This window comes from Aedes aegypti, chromosome 1, assembly GCF_002204515.2.
Source record: "Aedes aegypti strain LVP_AGWG chromosome 1, AaegL5.0 Primary Assembly, whole genome shotgun sequence".
In the NCBI taxonomy this organism is placed as follows: domain Eukaryota; kingdom Metazoa; phylum Arthropoda; class Insecta; order Diptera; family Culicidae; genus Aedes; species Aedes aegypti.
This window is the reverse complement of record NC_035107.1, coordinates 246009042-246031814: the sequence shown is the minus strand read 5'-3', so window position 1 is coordinate 246031814 and position 22773 is coordinate 246009042. Positions and strand designations below refer to the sequence as shown.

General features: G+C 36.1%; 1 protein-coding gene and 1 pseudogene across 1 annotated transcript in view; one reads left to right on the top strand and one right to left on the bottom strand.

Annotated features, from left to right (window-relative positions):
* The window catches only part of LOC5566485 (delta-1-pyrroline-5-carboxylate dehydrogenase, mitochondrial), a 38353-nt gene extending 25029 nt beyond the window's left edge, over positions 1-13324 (bottom strand). Inside the window, exon 1 of the mRNA XM_001650825.2 lies at positions 12819-13324. Within this exon, the coding sequence (XP_001650875.1) occupies positions 12819-12868 (50 nt within the window). The 5' untranslated portion in view covers positions 12869-13324. The remainder of the gene's footprint in view (positions 1-12818) is intronic.
* Positions 13325-15182: 1858 nt separating this feature from the next.
* Positions 15183-22285, top strand: LOC110674055 (annotated as a pseudogene).
* The last annotated feature ends 488 nt before the right edge of the window (positions 22286-22773 follow it).

Here is a 22773-nt window from a genome sequence, read left to right as displayed (position 1 = left end):
ATTTTTTTTTCAAACGTGAAATTCTTATTTTCCATAAAAGATTTAAAGTCACCAAATTTCATAGCAATTGGAAGTAACAAACAAAAGTTGTGGCACTTTGAAAGTGCATTTCGGGTCATATTGACCCGAACACCGTAGGAAGGTTAAAGAAGTCGTAAAACTCCAAACACTCAGAATACCTAGATAGAATATCATCATATATATAAAATCCCAGAGTTGTCTGTCTGTCAGTAACGCTTTGAAGTGTTTCATCGAAAAGTTTCGTTGAGCACTACAATTGCAATTCAAGAGCACTACAACAATCACTTTTAATATTAGAACATTACAATTGCAGTCGTGCACTACAATAGCTCTTTGACAGAATATTCTGGAGCTTTCTGGAACATCGTTCATTCCAATTCGTAGAATATTCTCGAACCCTTCACTATTGTTGTCTGGGTAGGGATCAACTTTAAGCAAAATTTGATGCGGTGTGAATGAGATAAATGTGCGCCAAATATTCGAGATTTGGATGGATGCATACTTAAAAAAAATATGCTTACTGTTATGATCCCTTAAAACAGCTTTCCAAAACATTCCTGTTCCATGACTCGATATTTCCCTGGTTAGATTCTACTCTCTAATTCATAGAATCTTCTGGAACTTTTGAAATATGTCACAACAGAAAGAACACTACAACAGCACATAAGGTTATAATTATTTAATATCAGAACACTACAACAGTATTGAGGCCACGTGCTCGATAGAGTATGGCCAGAGTATAAATTTAGACGATTTTGTGGTCATCAGTATCAAGCGATTTGAAAGATTATACGTAGCTATTCACTTTAAAATTTCGTTGGAACGTGGCTAGCCACGTCGGGTAAGCTAGTAACAATATAATGTTTCAAATAAAATTAATTAATAAATTTAAAAGTCGTTGATAGATTATTGAAATTTATCAACAGAGCATAAATATAATACGTAGAAATTAGCAAACATTTGAAGGGAACGCAAAATCTGACAAAGAGTCGGACGATCGGTGCAATTTACTGTTAGAATCATTATCGAAAGAAGTATGTTAACGTATATTGTTCCTTGTTTAAATAATTCATGTTTCAACATTTGGGTATAGTCACGTAATAGCGGTATGTTATCGGTTTTTTTCGAGCTACTTTCCCAGCCTTAAGCGGCTTCACCTATTTAATTATTCTACAGCCGTGAGTAGACTGACCACAAAGAAGTGTAAATTATAAATGATGACTTTTCACAGCTGATCGATAATCAATCTATTTTGGAAAGATATCGTCCCAGATGATAATGTGTCGGATAATTGTTTGTATTCTTTCATTTCACCCATTACATAGATACATAACATACCGAGTACTGCTTTTCAAAATAACTTTGGCATCGAATTGACGTCTATATTTAAAAACAATTTTGCGAATGTGGTTGAACATTACGGTTGCATCTTTGAAACGCCGACTGGCAACAGCTGAGGTAAGCTGTAAAAATACACATAACTAAGTGTTCGTTTGAGAAGCGTTGCAGGTGAATAGTCTATGGCTTGAGCCAAATTATCTCACTTTTGATGACGTCCGGAGATCCTTGGTGGACTTTAACTGTAAAATTTTCTGAATTTTGCATGAAAACCAGTTGAAACTAAAAGTCAGTGGTCTTCCCACTTTCGGATTGATGCCAAACATAAAAAAAAAAAACGATAGGCCCTATAATATTTAGTCGGCTTACTCCTAACAATAGGTAGATATATTCTCCAACCTACATAGACACAGCTCCAGCCTATTCGTCACATCGTTTTATCTCCACAAAAGAGACTATCATCCGACCGCTATTAGCTATACAGTGAGGTGTTAGTAATGTGTCGAACGACCGTCTGTAGAATAAACGAACAATAATGTGCATTGGTGGGCACACACATTTTGCGCTGTTTGCTGGCTGGCTAGTCTTCTCATCTACCAACAGTACAGTGGCACATGGTAGAAAAAAAATCTTTAAAAATATCGAGTTCTTAGAATGTACATTAACTTTATGAATAGATTTCTAAAATTTCCCTAAAATATCTCAGCGAAATTTCAACAAATTTAATTTTAATAGATACAATTTGAAAAGTACGCCCCAATCATTCATAGACATGCTATGTCCAAAAATGTAACGATGTCTATGAAATAATAGCCTGAAGTTCTTCTAGTAACCCCTAAAATTCACGACACCTTGAATTCCAAATCTAACATCAACAAAGTGTTTGTATATAGAATAATAAAGAAAAAGTTTATCTTTAAGAAGGTAACCCAGCCTATAGCATCTTTATCATCAGATCACGAAAATAGCTACTTTAGTTGCCAGTCTTTAGTCTCAAAAAGTGACTTTAGTAACTTTTTATAGCAAACAGTGGCTTTTTAGTGACCTTCTCAAAAATAGTGACCAAGTTACTAAAAAGTGATTCGCTACCTACCATTAGAAGGATAAATTTGTATCTCTGTTTTCAATTCCTATTTATTTTTGCAGTTTTTTTTTTATTTTTATGTAAAAATAGCTTTTTAAGACTTGGTGAAATATTTATGCAATCTGGGTAAAATACATAGTAAAATCAAAATTTTAATGTTTTGTTTATCCCCATACAGATTACATTAAACATCAAATTAAATTTGTAGATCATAGTTTTTATTCGTTTCGGAACTCTTAAGGTGTTGTCCGCCCTTTGTATGATGGCGCGCCACTGTGTAATGGTTGACTAATAGTATCAGTAATAGCTATAACATGCTATATATAAGCAGTTTTTTCATAAGCATTGTCACACGTAAGGTGCGAGAATCGGTTTAACAGTTGGCATGCATTTCATATTGTGTGTATGATTTGTTTTGTTTCAATCAAATACATTCCAAGTGTATTTTCCAGGCTGCAATAACAGTGTTATCTTTACAAACAAGCCATCAATCATTCTTATCATTCTTATAACAGCGAATATTAGATAAGATTGCGTCCTACCGTAAAATGGTCGTGGGGGTCGTCACTTGTCTCCAACTGTGTGTTGATACCGGTTCAAGGTCATTGGTATCAAATTCCCTGTTTTTGTTGTTGCCACCGCCGATACAAATAACCGGACCGGGAAAGGCAGACTGCACTGCCCCGGTTAACTTTTGGCAACGATAATACACTGTGTTTGTGTAATGGTGTTGATTCAAATTGATTGTGCGACACATTAACGAATGAACCGAAGCAGCCAATTTGATTTCGCTGTGTAGATAGATAAATATCTATGGATACACGCATAGCTAGTTGGTAACAAGCTGGCCTGTATCAACTGGCAAAAATACGCTTTCTTGTTCGTCGATATAAAACGTTTGAGAGGAATCAGTGCCAACGACAGCGATGGAATCACTTAAAGTGACCGTAAATTTTTGTTCACTGCTTTAATTGGGGTTTATGAGTCTCTATCAATGGGTACTTCTCTCAAAGATTAGACTTTGGATAGTATGTTTTCGAAGACAATGACTTCTAAAATCACAACTTTGCAGCAAGATCATGGTGAGGGTCGTAGGTTTAAATTTTACCGGTTTAGGATTTTTGCAGTTTGAGAAATGTATACATACATAACCGTTAGCAAAATCCTAGCAGAATCTTGGATATTTAATGACAAACTGTCCATTCAAATTCAGTTTTCAATTGATATTTTTAATATTGTGGGTTGAAACTTTTTGAATTACGAAAAGAGTTTTGGACAAACAGATATAATCGATTTATATAATAATCTCAAAGACCAACACTAAAGATCTTTTCAGGAAATTTTTATGAATTGTCAGAACTTGTTGAAAAAAAAACGTAAATCCAAACAAGCATCTTCCCGGGGATCGATCAATGATTTTGTCAAGAATGTCGTCAAGATAAATAAGAACATGCCAAAGACCGAATGAAATCATTAACAGGGTATCTACTCATTTACAGAAATGAAATTCCCTGTCAATTCCAGGTTTTTCCAGGTTTTGAAAACTAATTCCAGGTTCAAGAAATTCTCCAAAATATATAAATGATTGATTTTTTTTTCATTTTAAATGACTAAAATTATATTTTTAAAGTTAAGAGTTCGGCTTCGAAGCACTTAAACTAAAGAAAATCTAACGACCAACTTCAAAGCATTTTTCACTTCAATGAAATGAAAATATCTGTTCGTTCTATATATGTAAACTTAAGAAAAAATTGGTTATGTTTATTTAAGGTGAAGATGAATCGAAGCCAGTCGCTGGTGGTGACCAATCGATTAAGTTTTCAGCTTAAACGGATGTTTGGTTCTCCAGATCCGTGCTCTTGAAAATTTGAAGTTTGGCTTCGTTTCATCTTCACCTTAATTTAAACGAAAACCTTACCTAGAATGCTTATCTCTGAAAGTGCCTTTATGCGTAAACTTAGATGACCGTGCAATTCGTAGTTGCTACTGCATGATTTACCAGAACAATCAAAATTGCACAAGGAACTAACATAAGGTGCTCAGTAAAAACTTACTATTCTCAGTGTACACTTTTGAGAGTCTGAAAAATTGTGAAGTCGATAACGGCACCGGCCACGGGCATCGGGGAAGGGAAGGCATGTTAGTGTGACGTCCGTTGTTACTAGAAACCGAGATTACCTCTGCATCTCCAAGGATGTCACGGGAAGGATTTGGTGTTAGTAGGAAGGGATATAAAGCCACAAGTTCAGGATTCACCTTGGTAAGTGATGCGACTCATGCAACCTCAATTCAAATACATAAAATTTCTTATTCTAAGGTAAACCACAAGTATGTTGACACCTCGGGTGATAAACCTTTCAAAGATTTTTACATATACAAAAACAAGCAAAAGAAATGTGAATCTTTTTATTACGGAAATCATGAGTTAATGTTAATGCCGACACATGCAGCGACGAACCATTCAAAGTGTTTCTGATAGATTGATTGATAAAAAAAGATTTACAAAATGATTAAGAAATAATTAAAAAAAAAAATGTCGCGACACAATTTTAATAAAAATAACGTTGAACAAACTCACTAATTGATGGGATGAAACTGGATGTGAACCTTGTCGTATGTTGATATAATCAAACAACGAAAACCAATGAACGTTTCCATCGAAAGATCACGGACTAAACAGAGAATAGAAAGGCTTCTTCAAGAATCAGTATCAGTATTTCCAGGAATCCGACAGAACAAAATTCTCAATAAATCATTCCAAAACTTCATTAGGATAATCTTAAATCTAAAAACAGTTTCCAAAAACTCATTACACTCAGCTTTTTACCAACTGCTAAGAATTTTAACAAAGATAACACTGCGGAACACGTTTTTGTCTTAAGCATCAAAATACCACTACTTACTTAATTAAGGGTTGCTGAATCCATTGCCGTTTTCAAAAATATCATAGCACGTCTAGTTTTTGAGATAATCCCTGTTGAAAATGCAAAAATTGACTATTTCAGCCAACTTGCATGCAAGTTTGCCAGCTTGTATGGCAATTCATTTGCTTAATTTGCCACAGAATTCAAACTTCATGTGTTAAACAACACTTATCAAAAAAGTACATAATATTGTCGGTGCTCAAGTGTTATTTTTTGATGGTTTAGAAAAGTATTATATTTTTCCATATAAGAGAAACGAAGAATTTTGTATGGAGAATGTAAGTATGTTGAAAAAATCGATTAAATCTAAATTTAAACGTTCAATTTCAAACAAATTATATTTAAAATAAAAGTTCAAGTCCTATTATGCATGCTTGTTGGATATGATTACAAAAAAGTTTGGTAAATCATACTTTAAATTTTGTGTAAACATCAATAAAAACAGTATTTCATACAACTTTGACGCCCTGTAGCAAAAAATTGTGACGTGCTGGAACATTTCTGAGAACGGCATTAGATTCAGCAACCCCAAATCTACTAGAGACACATAATTTGGTTCTTGAGACACGCAAAAATGTAATTTTTGTTACGCTGTGTAAGTGATAGTATTAGCAAACCACTGATTACCTTTTAAGAGATTTTAAAAAGAACTTTCAAGTGTCTAGTCAATTGTTTCCTGGATTCCCGTGCGTTATAAGAATGTCACTAAAGAAATATTTAAGTGAGTAACAAACATTCCAGTAGATACTCTACAATAGTGTTTCCTAGGATGTATCATCTGATCTCCTTTGAATCTGAAAAGTCGCAAAGCATCTGATGAGAAATCGTCAAAAAATTTGCCAAAGATCTCTCCAGGAAACCAACGATTGTTATAACAAGTTTTGGCTTGAAACACTAGATATCGTAAACTATTTCTTTAGCAACTTTAGCCATGTTTCAATGTGTGAGTTGTCAGGCAGTCCTGCTAAATTTTCTAATTTCGACCAAAGTGCTTTTTCCCGGTATGTTCTACGATTCCCCGGAAATTTTCCGTATTTTTCAAGGTCATTTCTAGTGCAATACCAATGATTTTGAAACATTTTAGTGTGATCCCAGCAGTATGTGGGTCTCCTAAGATTTATATTGGTATCCCGAGGAATCCTAACTGGCTCCTATGACTTCATAATGATATCCCTAGAATTTAGAGTTGAGCTTTGAGGATGCTGAATAAGATCCTAAGGATTGGAAATCGGTCCATGGAAATGGAGATTCTAGTTGAGTCTGGAAATTGCTAGCAGTCTTCTGAGATTCTTTGGCTGATAGTAGCCATACATCAAAATAATAGTGATTGTAGTGACTAAAATGATCAAACAGTGGCCGAAAAGTGATGTTAAAATTACTAATCGCTCTCAAAAAATAACGGTATCAATACCTAAAATACGTTCTTTATTACCATGGATTCAGCCATATTGTGTGAAATTTAGAATGTAGTGAACTGTAGTAATTGGTGATATTTCTTAAAAGACAGTTGGGATGAGACTTCTTGCCATAACATGGTCAATGAAATGGCGCACTGGAGAATTCATTCCTATTTTACGATAAAGAACTTGCGAAATATTGAAGAAATACAAAACGATTTACGAAGAATACGTTCTTCAATTTTAAATCAAACAGTAAATGATTGGAATCGTCCTTTTTAACAAATCTTTGTCGATGCAAATTTATTTCTAAAATTAATGAACTGGTAGATTTGAGGTTTTGGAATCGTCACTGAACACATTTATTGATTAATAATTATAATTGTGCAACAATGATTGTTTAAGCGTTCATTATAGAAACCTTAACTCTGTCTTTCACACGATTTGGATGGGAAAATTCAAATATGGCGTCTATCGTGTTTCGGGAGTTCTAATAAATGCAATGTCACACTTTCGTACACATCACCTTCATATGATGGACACATTTTTAAATGACCCCTATACAAAAACACGTTTCTATAATGAATGCTCATTTGTTTCTATTCTAGTGTTACTTCTGAAACGGTTTGCATTAAAATTACTATATGCGTTTTTTCTATTGAACTTCTAACTCAAATTTAAGCGTAATTTCTTCTGTAAAAAGCTTAAAAGCTATTCATTTAGCAGATCTGTCTTGTATTGGTACTGGTTTTCACCAAATTCAAATATCTCGGCCTGAAAATTCAGCCCAAAGGCGTTTCCAGAAAACCATAATTTTCTCCAAAATTCGCCGATTTTTTTTACATTTCCCATTGAAAATACCTACTAAATATTCTTCTGAATTCTTCCAGAAAGATAGTAAGGTATACCTATTCTGTCCTTCTTCGCCTACTTGCCCCATGTTCTATATAAACCTTATGGATCGAGGGACAAATATGCGTAGAACGGCAGTATCATTTTCAAACCGCAACAAGGTTTGTTTTTAGAATAACAAATTAATAATATTGAGGAGTTTGAAAAGTTGACTCAGCCTTTAAAATTTTACTCATCATATTTCCAAAATAATGACAAGTGACCACTTATTTGAAAAGGGCTTTAGTGATGACTTCTGGTGATATTGACTTTCTTGCACAATATTCATGGTTTTGCAAAAAAAAAAAACAATAAAGGACATAAATATCAATAACATGTGGTAACTTAAACCACCCCTTGGGTGATTATGAGAATCTCGAGCCGTCTTCAGAGTGTCCATTTTCGAAATAATTATAAATAAAAACTTTTACAGAACAAGTCCATGTAAAGACAATGACTTCTCGGTCGGTTGAATCGGAAGAATTTCCCTGAGGGCACCAGATACCCGGAATATCCCAGAAGTACGATGATACTCTATGCCCAGCGAAGTCAAGGAAATTTTCATTACGAAAAGATGCTGGACCGACCGCGAATCGAACCCAGACAACTTCATTCCCTCACGATATACGAATGCAAGAATGAAAACTTTGGCAAAGAAAGCTCTCAGTTAATAACTGTGGAAGTGCTCATAAGAACACTAAGCTGAGAATCGATGTAAGCCTATATAGAATATTGAATAAATTTTAAAATTTAAACATTAAATCCGTACTGTCATCCGCTTTCAAAGCCGTTTTTATCCCTTAATAGTAATAATATTCCTGACTATCTATGAGTATTTTTTTTATCTAGTTACATGTACACTGTTTAATTTTTTGAACCATTCTATCGATTGAATCAATAGAACCCGAATCAACGGTATTTAAAGGGCCGATTTGTTTGTTTTGGTTTGCTATCAAGAAGTGCATACTCCGACAAAGTAGATCGGGAAAATGAAAACTCTCAGTCGTTCTCGTTCTCTCTCTGATTTTCGCAGATTGCGAGATGTGCAGCATTCATGGCCGTCGTATCGCGCAAGGTTCTCCGTCTCCACCGCAGCACGAGAGCAGACGACACCTTGTGCAACCAATAATGCACCTACAACTACTGAGAGAATGCCTTACCTTTTATTAGGTATATACACGGTGCTCCCCAGACCGTTATTATCAGCGAAAAAAACATTAAATCTGTGATCACAAGTCGTTTTGTATCAATGTACTCATATGTACTTTAGAATTTTAGTAATTTTAGGTTCATTTTATTTCTTGATTTACCATCAGGGAGCGTTTGGTGCCCACTTAAAGCATTTTCTTAATGAAACAGTATGACGCCATCCAATGTTTAGAAAATACGCTGCACGAACGCAATCATACACCGACTTTCTCATCACCACGTTTACACCACATCCGAATTTTATGGCTATATTCATGTTTGGCGTATCCCAAAACGTCAAAAGAGACAAAATAACGAAAGCAGTCATTTCAGTCGAAAGCAGAATTTGTCATTTCATTCAACGGATTTGAATTGTTTTATAGATATTTTTTTCACATTGCGGTCAATTCAATGACGTTTGTCATAAATCGAATTGTTTATTGTTTCAAAAAAGAATCACTCTTACAGGAAATTCTCGTTTCTTTCCAATTTTCTCCTTTCAGCGTATCGAAATTCAAAGTTTCGTCACCCAATCATTAAAGTTGTGACCCCCTTTGATGTTCTAAAACTATTTCGCGGGTCCCTGAGAATGGTTGTTTACGTCCATAACCCAACACTGATAATGCAAGCTTTATGCGTTTTTTTTCTAGAGAATTTCACTTAGAATTCAGTCAGGCGTCTACCATGAAGAGTCGCATGTTGAACATCCAAAAATCCTGCAGATCGGGCCTTAGTAATTCGATAGGTGTTCTACTGTGGTGGGACGCTCAAGCGGATACCAAATAGAAGTCACATTTTTCGAACAATGTTTGAAATAAGTATTTTATTTCTACTCCTAATCCGAGCCCATCCAGATGCGAATCGGATGCAGCACTACCGAAGTTAGTTATCTCGCAGTGTTTGGATTTTGATCCGAATAAGCCGATCGACCCATATTCAGATAGTGTAACAGTTCGTGAACCATAACAATTCGTGGGACATCGCAATCGGAGAGCCCTATGAATGTAAACATCAGAGATGCCAGGTGATTTTTTTTTAATGTCTTTCAATAATCTTCAACTGGAAAATTTTCAATTATTAAGACAACTTCACTCAATCTTCCAAATAGAATCCATTTTTTTTCTATGTTTGAGCCTGCATCAATTTGACATTATTGTTGAGTTAAAAATTCTGGTTTGAAGCTCAGGAAAAAAGACATGTAAGAAGAGAGCTCCGGTGAAAGCGGAATTCTCTTCTAACGGGTTCCTAAAAAATGTTTTCAAAAAGAATTGAGATTTTTTGGAAAGGGTAATTTGAGGCAATATGGTTCTAGAAAAAGATAAATATGCTGTAAAGAGAACCGTATAATGTTGATAATAATAAATCTTCGAGTTGTATATTGTTAAAAGTTTTTTTTTTCTGCAACATTATTCAGTCTACTTAAAAAAGGTTTTCTCTGGACTCCTAAAAAATATCACAAGTGTTCTTTCAAGATTGACTCTGGTAAGTTGAGAACATACCTAGTCCAACAAGATCCTCGACCGGTGGGATCCATGATCGAATCCATGTTCCTCAGCTTGGTATTGCTGAAAAGCAGTGCGATTACCGCTACGGCTAAATGGGCCTCCCAGACATAAAATTATCAAATTGGAATACCATTCTCGTTGGCAGTAGAAAAAAATATAATGTCGAATGATGCCGATTCTTTTCAAATCATAATTCATGTTTGATTTTATCTATAAGTAACACGCCGTTTTGTCACTGACGAATTATATCTTATGACAGCAAACACAATTTTGGGACTAAATCAAATGATGCTCCAGTTAAAATCCAGTGGTTCCTTTGAAAAATCCTCTCGAAATATGTCTAGAGACCTCGCCAGGAATTCACATTATACACCTGTATATCTACATAAAAGTCGCTAGGAATTTTCCACTCCCCAGTTCAAAAATATTTCTCCCTAAAGAGAAGAACATCTATAAAATAAATATTTAATTGTTGTTTAAGTTTAAAGGACAAGTACAGAATACCATATATTTGTTGTCAGATTCAAATCAGATCAGGAAAAGGAAAGACTTTTTAGTTTTTTTTGGACTTTATTTGTGTGAATTTTAACTGATGGCCGGATTGCTAGTTCTTCACTCGTGACTTTTTAGTAATCAAGTCGAAAATATTGACCCACAAAATGTGACGCACTAACGGGTGTTCAATAAAAATGTTTTTTTTTCAGTCATATATTCAGCCCTGACATCCGTCTTCCGGATACTCGTAGTCAACTGCTTCGTATCATTCGCCCGCCAATTATTTTTGAATATCAGGGCACTGGGGGAGCCGAAAAAATCCTCAATGCACACTTAATTTAGAATGCCGAGATCCGCACAGCCGAGTAGTCGGCAAACAAATTTAACTGGGATCTCAGGAAATAAAAGCCCAGTATCAGTAAATCGTGCTTCGTTGCTAAGCAACCGGGTAATTTGTTAGCTGAGTCTCGGTTAAAATCGGGAAACCGAGATTCTCACAGCCGAGCTCGTGAAAAAAATCTAAGTGTGTGAGACGGCACTGGAAAGTTTGGTCAGGTTCCTTTCTTTTGGCTTGTACGGTATCTTATTCTGCTCAAGATACTCCGGCGTATTCTTGGCGTAAAGGGAAGAAGCCTTGTCCGGTCAGAAGACGTTCTTCCCAACCGCATGATACTCTCTTAAAAACGGCAGAACGGTATGGGAGCAGTGATATTATATGTTCGGCCAATTGTTATAAAATGTATTTCGAAGTTGGATTTTTCTCGGAATTCATGCATGATACTCTACTTCGGAAGTAGGGCGCAACCAGATGCGTATCGGATGCACCACTTCAGAAGTTAGGTATCTCGCATAGGTTCTGAGAAAAATCCAACCTCGGCTCGGATCCATTTCTAACTTTTTACTTTGTCGACAATACTTTCAATCGGCATCACGCAAACCCGTTCCATCTTTGTTGTCGAACAGCTTTTTAAACGCTTCTTTCTTCTTCTTCGTCATTATCTTCGCCGGACGGCCGCTATCGGCAAACTGCACTCACGGGCACGTTTTCGTCTCGAAAGTGGTCTACCGTAAACTGTCTGTCCACGATGACCATGCGTTTCGTGAAACCGTACAACACGCTCGCGGAGTGTTTGACGTTTCGACGCCATCTTCGATTGAACTAACAGCGAAAAGAAACATGTCACCCATTTTTAGAGAGTCCAGAGAGCAATTCTCTCATTTTTTTTGAAGGATACGCAGCAAGAAAAGCGTAACTCAAGATTATAAGATCTTTCTATTTGAAACTCAGTCTAAACCAAATTTGTTTGAACTTTGAACTAAGTTCTAACATTATATTTGTCATAAGTTACACTAGATTTTCTAGACCATTGCGTATACCTGATTGGTATTAGACCTACCTGTCAAAGACTTTCCGCTCCTTTGTAAAAGCTTTTAGTTGAGACCGAGCAAGCAAACAATAAAGACACGTTATCCAGCATCAGTGAAATCCACTTTACGGATAATTAAACGGCGTTTCTCATCCGAGACCTACATTCGGCTACCGTTACAACAATATTCTATCTGACAATCATGGTAAATGAAAAGCCGTGTGTGATTTCTTTTGAATTTGTAGACTTATAACATCAAAAGAGTGCAAACTTCAAAACGGACAGCACGATTTTTTTTTCAAATCTGGTTTAGCCATGGAAAACGACTGATGAGTGCAGAATTTATGGATATTTTCTTTTTGATAATAACGATCTGGAGAGAACCGTGATGTACCAGCCATGCAAACCGTATGACTCGTCGTCCCATTAGATAGAGGCAACTAAATTTGATCAGAGTGTAATATTTTTATCCTTGGCATCCGATTGCACCGCCTCACAATGTTTCTCTTCGAGCGGTGGGGGAGGGGACGGTTCGAAAATAGATATTACAATCGACACACCAAATGGTTCAACGAACTATAGCTACATATAAAAGAACAATTACTGACCTTTGAATACTGCTGGCCAGCAGGCCGCCGCTTTTACAGACTGCAAACATTTTTCCTCTGGCTAATCGAGAGTTCTCGCCTCCTTAAGTGGGCCTTTTCCGCCTTATTACGTGACCACACTGGTTACAGCACCAAAATCGATTTCTCACCGCACAATGAACAAACTACACTGCCAACTCCGGCCTTGTTCGGATTAGGTGGACAGGAAGTGCCCTTCTGACAATTTTACCCTCACTTTTCGGATCGATTTCCCTAGCACTCCTTCACTCTAATGGCACTGATTTCCGATATTTATCACCACACTGCACTCCGATGAGTATGCTTCCGATTCGATAATCCACGGCAGGTGACAAGGGAATCTAGATTCTTCCCTGTGGCCTCTGGTCGCGAAAATTACGTAAGTATCACCAACCCAAAGAATAACCGACCGATCGAACGACCGACAGACAGTCTTTTGGCGATGCGAATGCAGTTTTTCCTTTCTGTCTGGTTATTTTGCTGCTCTCCTCGCGCAGTTCTCTTCTCTACTCGCGATGGGAGCGGGAGAGCAGCACTTTGACAGTTTTGTTGTGGGAGGTGGATTGCACCGGCTCCGGTTGCCAGATAAGAGGAATTTGGATATCGGTATCATATGGCGACGATGGCGACAATAGATATCCCTCATACCAAAATACAGTTTGTCTTACTTTCCGAACAATAAATCTTGTGACTGTTAGGGTTACCGTATCATAAACAGTTACTTAACAACACATAAACAAACCTAAGACCTAGAAACAAACCAGCTTCAAACAAATTCTAGAAAGATTCGCGAATTAGGCGAAACTGACAAAATGTTTACAATTCAAGAAACTATAGCGATGAAATTGTAGCTTGTTTGTCTATTCACTGCATTTGAACTTTTCCCCTATCGATAATTTAACTATTCAAAAAACGCAAATTCGTAGAAGACGAAACTTCACCTCATGCAAAACCACACACTGTATTGATTACGCCTGTGTTTTTGTTTATCAAAGTGATGGGCGCATCTGAAATCGAAATCAAAACACGGCGAGAGTAAACGGCGACACTGCAAACAAAAAATAAACAAGGCGTACATGGCGGGCTTAATTGAAACCAGAATGTAAACACGGCGCAAAAGTAATAGGCGCCACTGAAAATAAGAGATGGTACACAAATTATGTCACGCTAAATTTCAACTTTTTCGACCCCCTCCCCTCCCTTTGTCACACTTTTTGTATGAGTCCTCTGAAAATTTTGTAAGGCTTGTCACGCTTGGCTCGACCCCCTCCCCCCCTTGGAGCGTGACGTAATTTGTGCATGACCCCTAATATCGATTACAGGCTCATAACATTGGGCGATACTGGCATTCTTGAGTGCGTTTAAGGCGAAACCTTATAATATTTTTTTTATTACGAAATTGCTAGGGAAATTGTAGGAGATGTGTGTGGTATTGATGAGGATTTTGAAACTAGGTTTATGAAATGTGTATTTAAGTGAAAAGGTTAAATTTTGAGTATATTTTCTCCAATTGGGATTAAAAATTGCACATGAAAATTTCATTGGTTCTTATCTCATTGTTATTGATTTGTCAGATAGGCCCCTATCGCGAATCCCTCTCGAATTGTAGTTCGGTCAAACCTGAATCGGGTATTAGGATTGAAACTGTGATTCAGAACGGATTGTGCCAATTCCATCCAACCTATACTGCCCATACTCGCATAACAGTCCCATATGGATTTATACCATTTTTTAGTAAACTTCATGAATGGTGTTTATTTTTAGTGTACTTTATGAAATCTTGCTTAAAATTGTATTTTTTATGCGAAATAAATGCGAAAAAATACCTAATCATGTGCGTCCCATATTGAAAGTGCCCGCATAATAGTCCCAATAGTGAATTTATAAAGAAGATGAAGCAAACCTGGCCCTGTTATAAGTTTTGTAATCTTGCATCGTATTTTTTTTTATGAAAGGAGAAATAATACAAATTTCAATGACTCAAACCATGTTTATTCATGTAAAGTATCTATTCTTACGTGATATTAAAGTTTTCTCAGAATGACTTCTGCTGCGATGTTCTAGAACCACAACTCAAAATGTGTGCTTGCGAGCCTCTAAACCAAAAATAGTCAAAATAGCTTCCCTTTGAATCAATGCTGCTGCTCTCACAACTATTGTACTCCGGGCAATGATCACCGGACTCTCCGGTAAGCTTAACTTGTTATGGCATGAAATGGGGTTGATTTTTTTGGCCAGCCAGAGTTTCCACATTCACCCTAAGGGCAACTTCACCGGTGGTCCATTTTTTGGTCCAAATTGATTCCAAAAATGGAACTGTCAAAATTTATTAGACCAGTAAAAATAGACCAAACTTCACGTGCATGCACCGGTTGTTTTATTTTCCTGCTCCATTTCGGACGTGATAAACAAAACAAATCGAAATTGTAGAAATTCACGTCGGAGCCATTTTTTTTTCGTAGCTGTTCGCGTTAGAGTTATCAATTTAGAGTTTTTTTTCGCGAATATATTGGAACACATTTCGAAAAATTAGTGCATTTATATTTCACTCCCAGTGGCATTTACTACGTCAAATCATTACTCCCAAGTTAACGCAACGATGTCGAGAAAGCTAGCCATTCTTGCTCCAAAGGATGACAACGTCACCAAGATGATGGCCGCGACTACTCACTTCGGATGGAGTCGTACGTTTACAAGCGCCGCCCGGACGGAATACACATCATCAACCTGGGTCGCACCTGGGAAAAGCTACTGCTTGCTGCCCGTTGTATGGTCAGCATCGAGTACCCCGGAGAGGTCTTCGTCATCTCGTCCCGTCCCTATGGACAGACGGCTTTCCGTGAACTGCGTCTGCTGATCATGACCAGCCTGTCACCGAATCTTCCTAAGTCAACATTCCGGTCATTGGCTTCTGCAACACCGATTTGCTGCTGAAGTTCGTCGACATTGCCATCCCGTGCAACAACAAGTCGCCGCATTCCATTATTCTGATGTGGTGGCTGTTGGCCCACTGCGACTGCGTGGCCAGATCACCCACGACAAGACTTGTGTCCCACTTAGTGGGATCGACGACTATTCTTCTACCGCGATCCGGAGGAGGCTGAGAAGAAACAGGCTGCCCTGGAGGCCGTACCTGATACCAAGGATCTGTACCTGGAGGAACCGATCGTGGTCGATGAGACCAACTGGGCCAGCGAGGACGCCGCTTTTCCAGTTGCCGCTGCTGCTCCTGCCGTGGCCGCTGCTCCAGCTGCCCTGCCACAGTGCAGGCTGATGACAAACGAAGACAAGACCCAGACTGCTGGATTGTGGGGAGGCGGCGGTGGCTTCTAAGTCATAGCGGATTGGGAAGGACACTACGTGTATTTTATGTAGGTGGTTCAGGTGGAGATTCGAATACAACAAAAGGGATTATGTGGTAAGTATCGGAGACGGCGCAAAAAACGATGATCTGAATCAGATAATTGTTTTGAGATATAGGGTGCCGGTGCCGTTAGTGGACTACCTAAGCTATAAAAAATCATAACAAAATAACGAAAAGTCTTAACAGAGATCTTTTTACGTCAACAGATACCTTTCAACCTCCACTATATGGGAAAAATATAAAAAGAGTGATAAAACTAATATTTTAACATAAAATCGCTTGAGCCACTATTGGTGCACGTGTGCCAGTAGTTGCGCTAGTGCTCCAGTAGTAGACGTTCGGGAATGATACAAGGAATTTCAAACAAAATGGTAAATTTTTACATATGTTTAACATTTTTCCCTCGGAACAGCAATTAATATCTTTCGAATGAAGCATAAAGATCATCTCTAGGGCTTTTCTTCATTTTTATACATCCATTTTACAACTGCTTCCATCCGTTGATCCACTACTGGAACACGACGGCTACTACTGGTGCAAGGGAACAAACTTTTTGCATAAACTTAATTATTTATATGTCTTTTTGATATAATAAAAAGCTGAAATTTGGCAAATCGATTAAACTGGAGCCGATCTATCTACCAAAAATAGCACATGTCGTTTTTATCGAAAAATGTTCGTTTTATTCCATAGACCAATCTACTGGTACATTACAACCATTGGTACCGGCACCCTATTCAAAAATTACTACTGAATGTTTGGGACTTATAGGTGAATATTTGAGCTTACTATGAAATTCCCCCTTGATTAGCACGGGGGGACGCCATTTGGCTTAAAATAATTTGGCATAACGGTCGTTTGGCATAATAGTCATTTGGTATAATGGACGTTTGGCATAATCATTGAAAATTGAGTTGCTATGGTTTTGGCATTACCATTGCTAACATTCTCATATGTTATTTTCCCTTCTTTTGGTCATAGGCTGTTGTTTCTCATTACGTTGTTAAACTAGTGGTTTGCATTGTGACTACTAACATTTTCATTGACAATTTTGCCTTCTCTCCTACGTTGCCATTATAACCAGATCTTCTTTTAAGTAGCACTATTGAAATTTCTGATTTCTTTTCTTTTATGCCAAATGACCATTATACCAAACGACTTTATGCCAAATGGCTTTATGCCAAACGACTTTATGCAAAACGGGGTAGCCTCGAAGTCGAGTCTAGTACACTACACTGAAGACGGCCTTACAGTTGAGGTCAAAATACGCGTATCTGTCAAAGGATACAAACTCTAGTGGAATCAAATGGTATAGGACTAAATTCGGTTTTTTCATCTACTTATAGGTATTCTACTAAACAGCTCGAAGATTTATTATAACTATAATGTTTGTAAATTAAAAAAAAACTGAAAATATTTCCTTGTAACTAATGAGAACTTAAAGCTTTTGGAAAAATACTCGCAGACATCAGCAAACGTTGAATGTTTTTTCGGATATTTGAAATTCTGTGAATATTTCTAAACAGTTAGCGAGAAGAAAGAGAGAAAGAGAAAAAGAATCCGTTAATATAAATTTCAAATCAACTTCGTTCAATCTAAAATGTTTGCGAAGCATTTGAATACGTTTACATGTTTCGTAAGTGCTTCTCCGGTAGAATATTTGAGCTAACACAAATATTATATGTTGACTTGTGTGTGAATTAAATGCTGATTCATTTATGAGTCCGAGGACTATTTGAAAAACATTTTAGCAATATGCGAATGTACAAATATTCAGAATATAAATACATGTTTAAGTTCTCAAAATGGATCTAGGAAGAATATTTGCGCAAAGTAAGACTGATTGTGAACTATTTCAAACTAACAATATTTTTCTAAATCATTTAAAGCATCTACCATGGATGCTTAGGACTTAGGAAGAATATCTGGATTTTCGATTTTGCAACATTCATGTTATGATATACATACATTGCTAGAGAATATTCGAGAAAAATATGGAGTTAATGTATTAAAAAAATAAAGGCATAACAGTCTCTATTTATGTGAACATTGAATCCCAGTAGCGGCTGCAAAGCTTGAATTTTGTTCAAATTTATATTTTTTATCGATCAATTGAAGCAAAATGAATATTCTGTGCGGTTGTGCTAAATAAATATGGTATTTATGCAGCAGTGATCAAAATAAAAAAAAAAACATATGTGAGCGTTATATTCTCAATGCCTACTATTTCTATATTGGACAGTTTGCCTTTATGAGCAGTGATAATGTTTATGAATAATTTGAAATCCAGACAATATTTTATTATTTCAAAGGGAAACTTTTTAGAAAATATTTCTATTTTTTAAATATTTTCAAGTTAATGCAGTTGTGTCATCAAATTAAAAAAAGGAAATTACTCTTATAATCTATATGCAGATATATTTGAGGAAAAGTTCTAAAAATATGTATGTTGTTTTTTTCAGAAATTTCTTCATGATTTCTGTCCAAAGAATAAACTAGGAATTCCTCCTGGAATCCATCGATAAATTACTCAAGAAATATCTTCAGTCACATTCCGAGGAAAATGCTCTTATTATCCAAGAAAATTATGTTGAATTGGTTACTGATGAAATCCATTCAAGTATTGCTCCAGAAATTCTTCAAGAGTTTATTTAAGGTGTATTTTTGGATTCATTCAGATTTATCACTTGAGGGGCCCAAACGCAAAAGGGTGTAAGTGACATGTCGGTTCCAATTTGAGTACAGTATGGCCCATAAAAAAAATGCGAAAATTGTTTGAACGTGGATAAAGCATCCACAAGCGTAATTTTCATAGTTTTTGATAGTGAATGTAATTTCTGATTATTGCAGTATATTTTGGCACAACTTCGCTATCCAGGACAATTTTTGTCATATTTTTCTCACTGTATATTCAATGTATGTATATATGTAAGTGTCGATTTTAAGTTAAGTATATTCAAAAATTGTACTGTTTCGTTTCCAAGCTTTCCAACAGTATTTGTGGTGATTTTTACTTCCAATAAACAAATAACACAAATCAAAGAAAGCTTGTTTTGCCGAAAAAAAATTCAAAGCAAATTTTCTCAAAACTAGTTTTTCATCACTTACCAGGGTATGGATAGAACTATGTATTACAATTACAATTACTGGGTTTTTCTCACTTACACTTCTTTTCTTCCAACTCACTTCAAATATTTTAATTTTACCAAAGATTTATGCAAGAATTTCTTTAATGATAAAAAATGATTGTGCCAAGAATTTCTTTTATTATTCCTTACAATAATTTGGGAAGTAACATTTTAAGGAATCTATGAAGGAACATTTTGAGGAATGCGCTTCTCTGGGTCCTGTTGTATGCTCAATTGAATTATTAATTATTAAAATCTTCGTTGGATTCTATAAACATAAATGCACTTCTTCCATTTCCGATTCCGTTAAATTTATTCCTAGAGTATTTTCTGCATAAAATGTTGGAAGAAATTCATCAAGACAAAATACTTCGAAAAACATGCGAGAAGAAACTTTTACACAAACCACTTATAGTTTCTAAGAGTTGGAAAAAGCTTGCAAAAAAAACAGAATAAATATCTGAAACCCCTGTTATTACTGAGAACTGAGAACAAAAAATGTCCTTTACCCGTACGTACTTCATCTAGCGGAAATCGAACCCACGACCCTCAGCATCGTCTTGCCGAGAAATTAATGGAAAATTTTCTTAAAGAATTTTCAAAGGAGTTCTTGAGTAAATACTAAAAGAAGTCAACAAATATTTTCAAAATAAATTTAAAAAAGTGGGTAAACTGTGGAATATCTAGACTAGAAGAACCTCTTTAAAGATAATATTTGACGAACCAATCGCCTTATAAATGGTTTTGTATTGAGTAACTTAAACTTCTACAGGAAACATTCTGAACAGTTGCATAATAATTAATATTTGTAGAAGTCCTGTGAAGGTTCGATGTGTATTATTGACGAAATCTTCTAATTAATTCTAGTATGATCTTTACAAAAAGCCGGATTTTAAATTGGATAATTCTCAAGGAGTTTTATAATGACGCAATTTTTTTTTTTAAATGTGAGTGCTGAAGACAGTATCTGAATATTTTAAACAAAATGTTAACTTTTGTATCAAATCAGATTGTATTTTCATTGATCAGGAGAAGAACAAGTCTTTATTTTTAATGTAATTTAGCGACTTTTAACTTTTTTTGTTTCTTTTTTTCCTTGTAGTGAATCCTAGATCAATTTTTTGGAAGCTTTTGAGAATCCTAAAAATAATCTTTACGCAGACATGTCGGCATTATCTTAAAAAATCCATGTAAACTTCCAAACTAAACCGCTGGAAATTGCTCCAATTTAAAAAATAAACATATATTATTTTATAAAATCTTAGCAATCTCACTCAAAGTTTTGAATCAGAGTTTCAAAACATCTTGCAGAAAGTTTAAGTACTCAAACATATTGGATTCATAATTTTCTTTAGTTGATCAATAATAATTCAATAAATCCGAATACTCTTGCCAACAATGCTTCAATTTAGAACCTCTAATGTATCATTACTTATCAATTCGACTAAAACAATAATAAGTAAGGTGATAAACACGCTTCAACATGTGCGGCTTTGATTCATACTTACGTTAAACTTATTTGCTTTAATGAACTATTCATTTTCATGAAGAAAAAAAATCGAAAGATTAGCAATTGAAATACTTTTAAATAGGGTAGTATGATGCACAAAAGGGGTATATCTATATAAATGAAAATGCAATAGTGTTTGTATGTCACGAGTTGGCTTGAGAACGGGACGATCGATTTGAACAATTCTTTCACTTTTGTTTATCTGAAGAGCTCTGACGTGTTGTGTGGAATAATATTTTTGAAAATCTTCCGAGAATGTTGTGAAAACGGAAAATGCAAATTTGACATAAATCCGGATTTTTTTTCAAAGCCTCTGCGGCTGGACAACAAAACGTATGCCGGAACAGCTAGTTGTTGATAAATATGGGCTTGGTAACTTTTAAAACAAACATCCGTCGAAGTGAATCAAAACTGTCATTATTACGAATGAATACAAACCGTCCTATAGACATAACTGAGGGGGTGTAAGTGACAGAAACCCTCTCAGAAACCTAGTTTTTTTTTCATTCCATGCTTATTGTATGCAAGCCATTCCTATTGGACGGAGAATGACCTATATATAGGTACTGTTAAAAAGAGAAGAAATATAAATACCGAGCTCGCCCAACTCTACGGTGAACCCAGTATCCAGAAGGTGGTCAAAGCTGGAATGATACGATGGGCAGGGCATGTTGCAAGAATGCCGGACAGCAACCCTACTTCGGATCCGGTTGGTACAAGAAGGCGTGGAACGCAGCGAGCTAGGTGGGCGGATCAAGTACGTATCGATTTGGCGAGCGTGGAGCAGAACCGAGGATAGAGAGATGCGGTCACGAACCGAATATTGTGGCGTGAAATTGTTGAATCAGTGTTATCTGTTTAGATGTTAACTAAATAAATAAACAAATAATATATTTTTATCACATTCAATAAGAACGGCCAAAGGGTCACTTTTTTGTTTTAAAAGGTGGGAAAATTTTGAAAATTATACCAGAAAAACCGGGAAAAACGCGGGAATTTCAAAATGGATATTTTCTGGCCACCCTGTCATTTTATTCGTAATGTCACGAATGTCTTGAAATATCTACCGTATACGGTATATAATCTCTATTATGAAATTCCTCCAAAAATAAAAAAAAGGTTCTACTGTACTACTACTAATATTTTTTCATAGTCTTTTCATTTTCCAGATGAGGCAAACGGCTTTGGCTTTGAATCGATGCATCATCACGGGTACACTTTTGCGACTACGTTGTATGTGTTCTGATAGTCATTGCTTCATTATATAAAAGACTGTAAAAATTAATAAAAAAATTGTATTTTTGTTGAAAACTCCCTTTATTTTTTTCAAGTGAATTCTATTATATGGCTTATTAAAATGCATTTCAATTTTATCTTCATTATAAAGTCTGGAAGAATTCCTGGAGGAACTTTTAAAGGAACACCAAAGGAATTCCTGGAAAAACTCAAAAATTATTCCTGGAGAAACTCCGAAAGAAGTCCTGAAGAAACTCCGAAGTAAATCTTGAAGGAATTCCGAATAAATTCTTGGGGGTATGCTCGGAGTAACTCTGGAGGAACTCCCGGCAAAACTCTTGAGGATTTTCCAGAGGAAGTCTGGAAGAATTCCTGGAGGAACTTTTAAAGGAATTCCTGGAAAAACTCCGAAGGAAGTCCTGAAGAAACTCCGAAGTAAATCTTGTAGGAATTCAGAAGAAATCCTTGGGGGTATGCTCGAAGTAACTCTGGAGAAACTCTCGGCAGAACTATTGAGGATTTTCCAGAGGAAGTCTGGAAGAATTCCTGGAGGAACTTTTAACTCGTATAGGCCTGAGTGAAAGCAACAATACTAAAACCCTCACCACTCAGCGAATACTTAACGGATTCAAATAATTTTTTGTCCGTATACTGGCCCACATATCTAGTTTATAGAAATGGCCAGAGGAACTCGGAAAT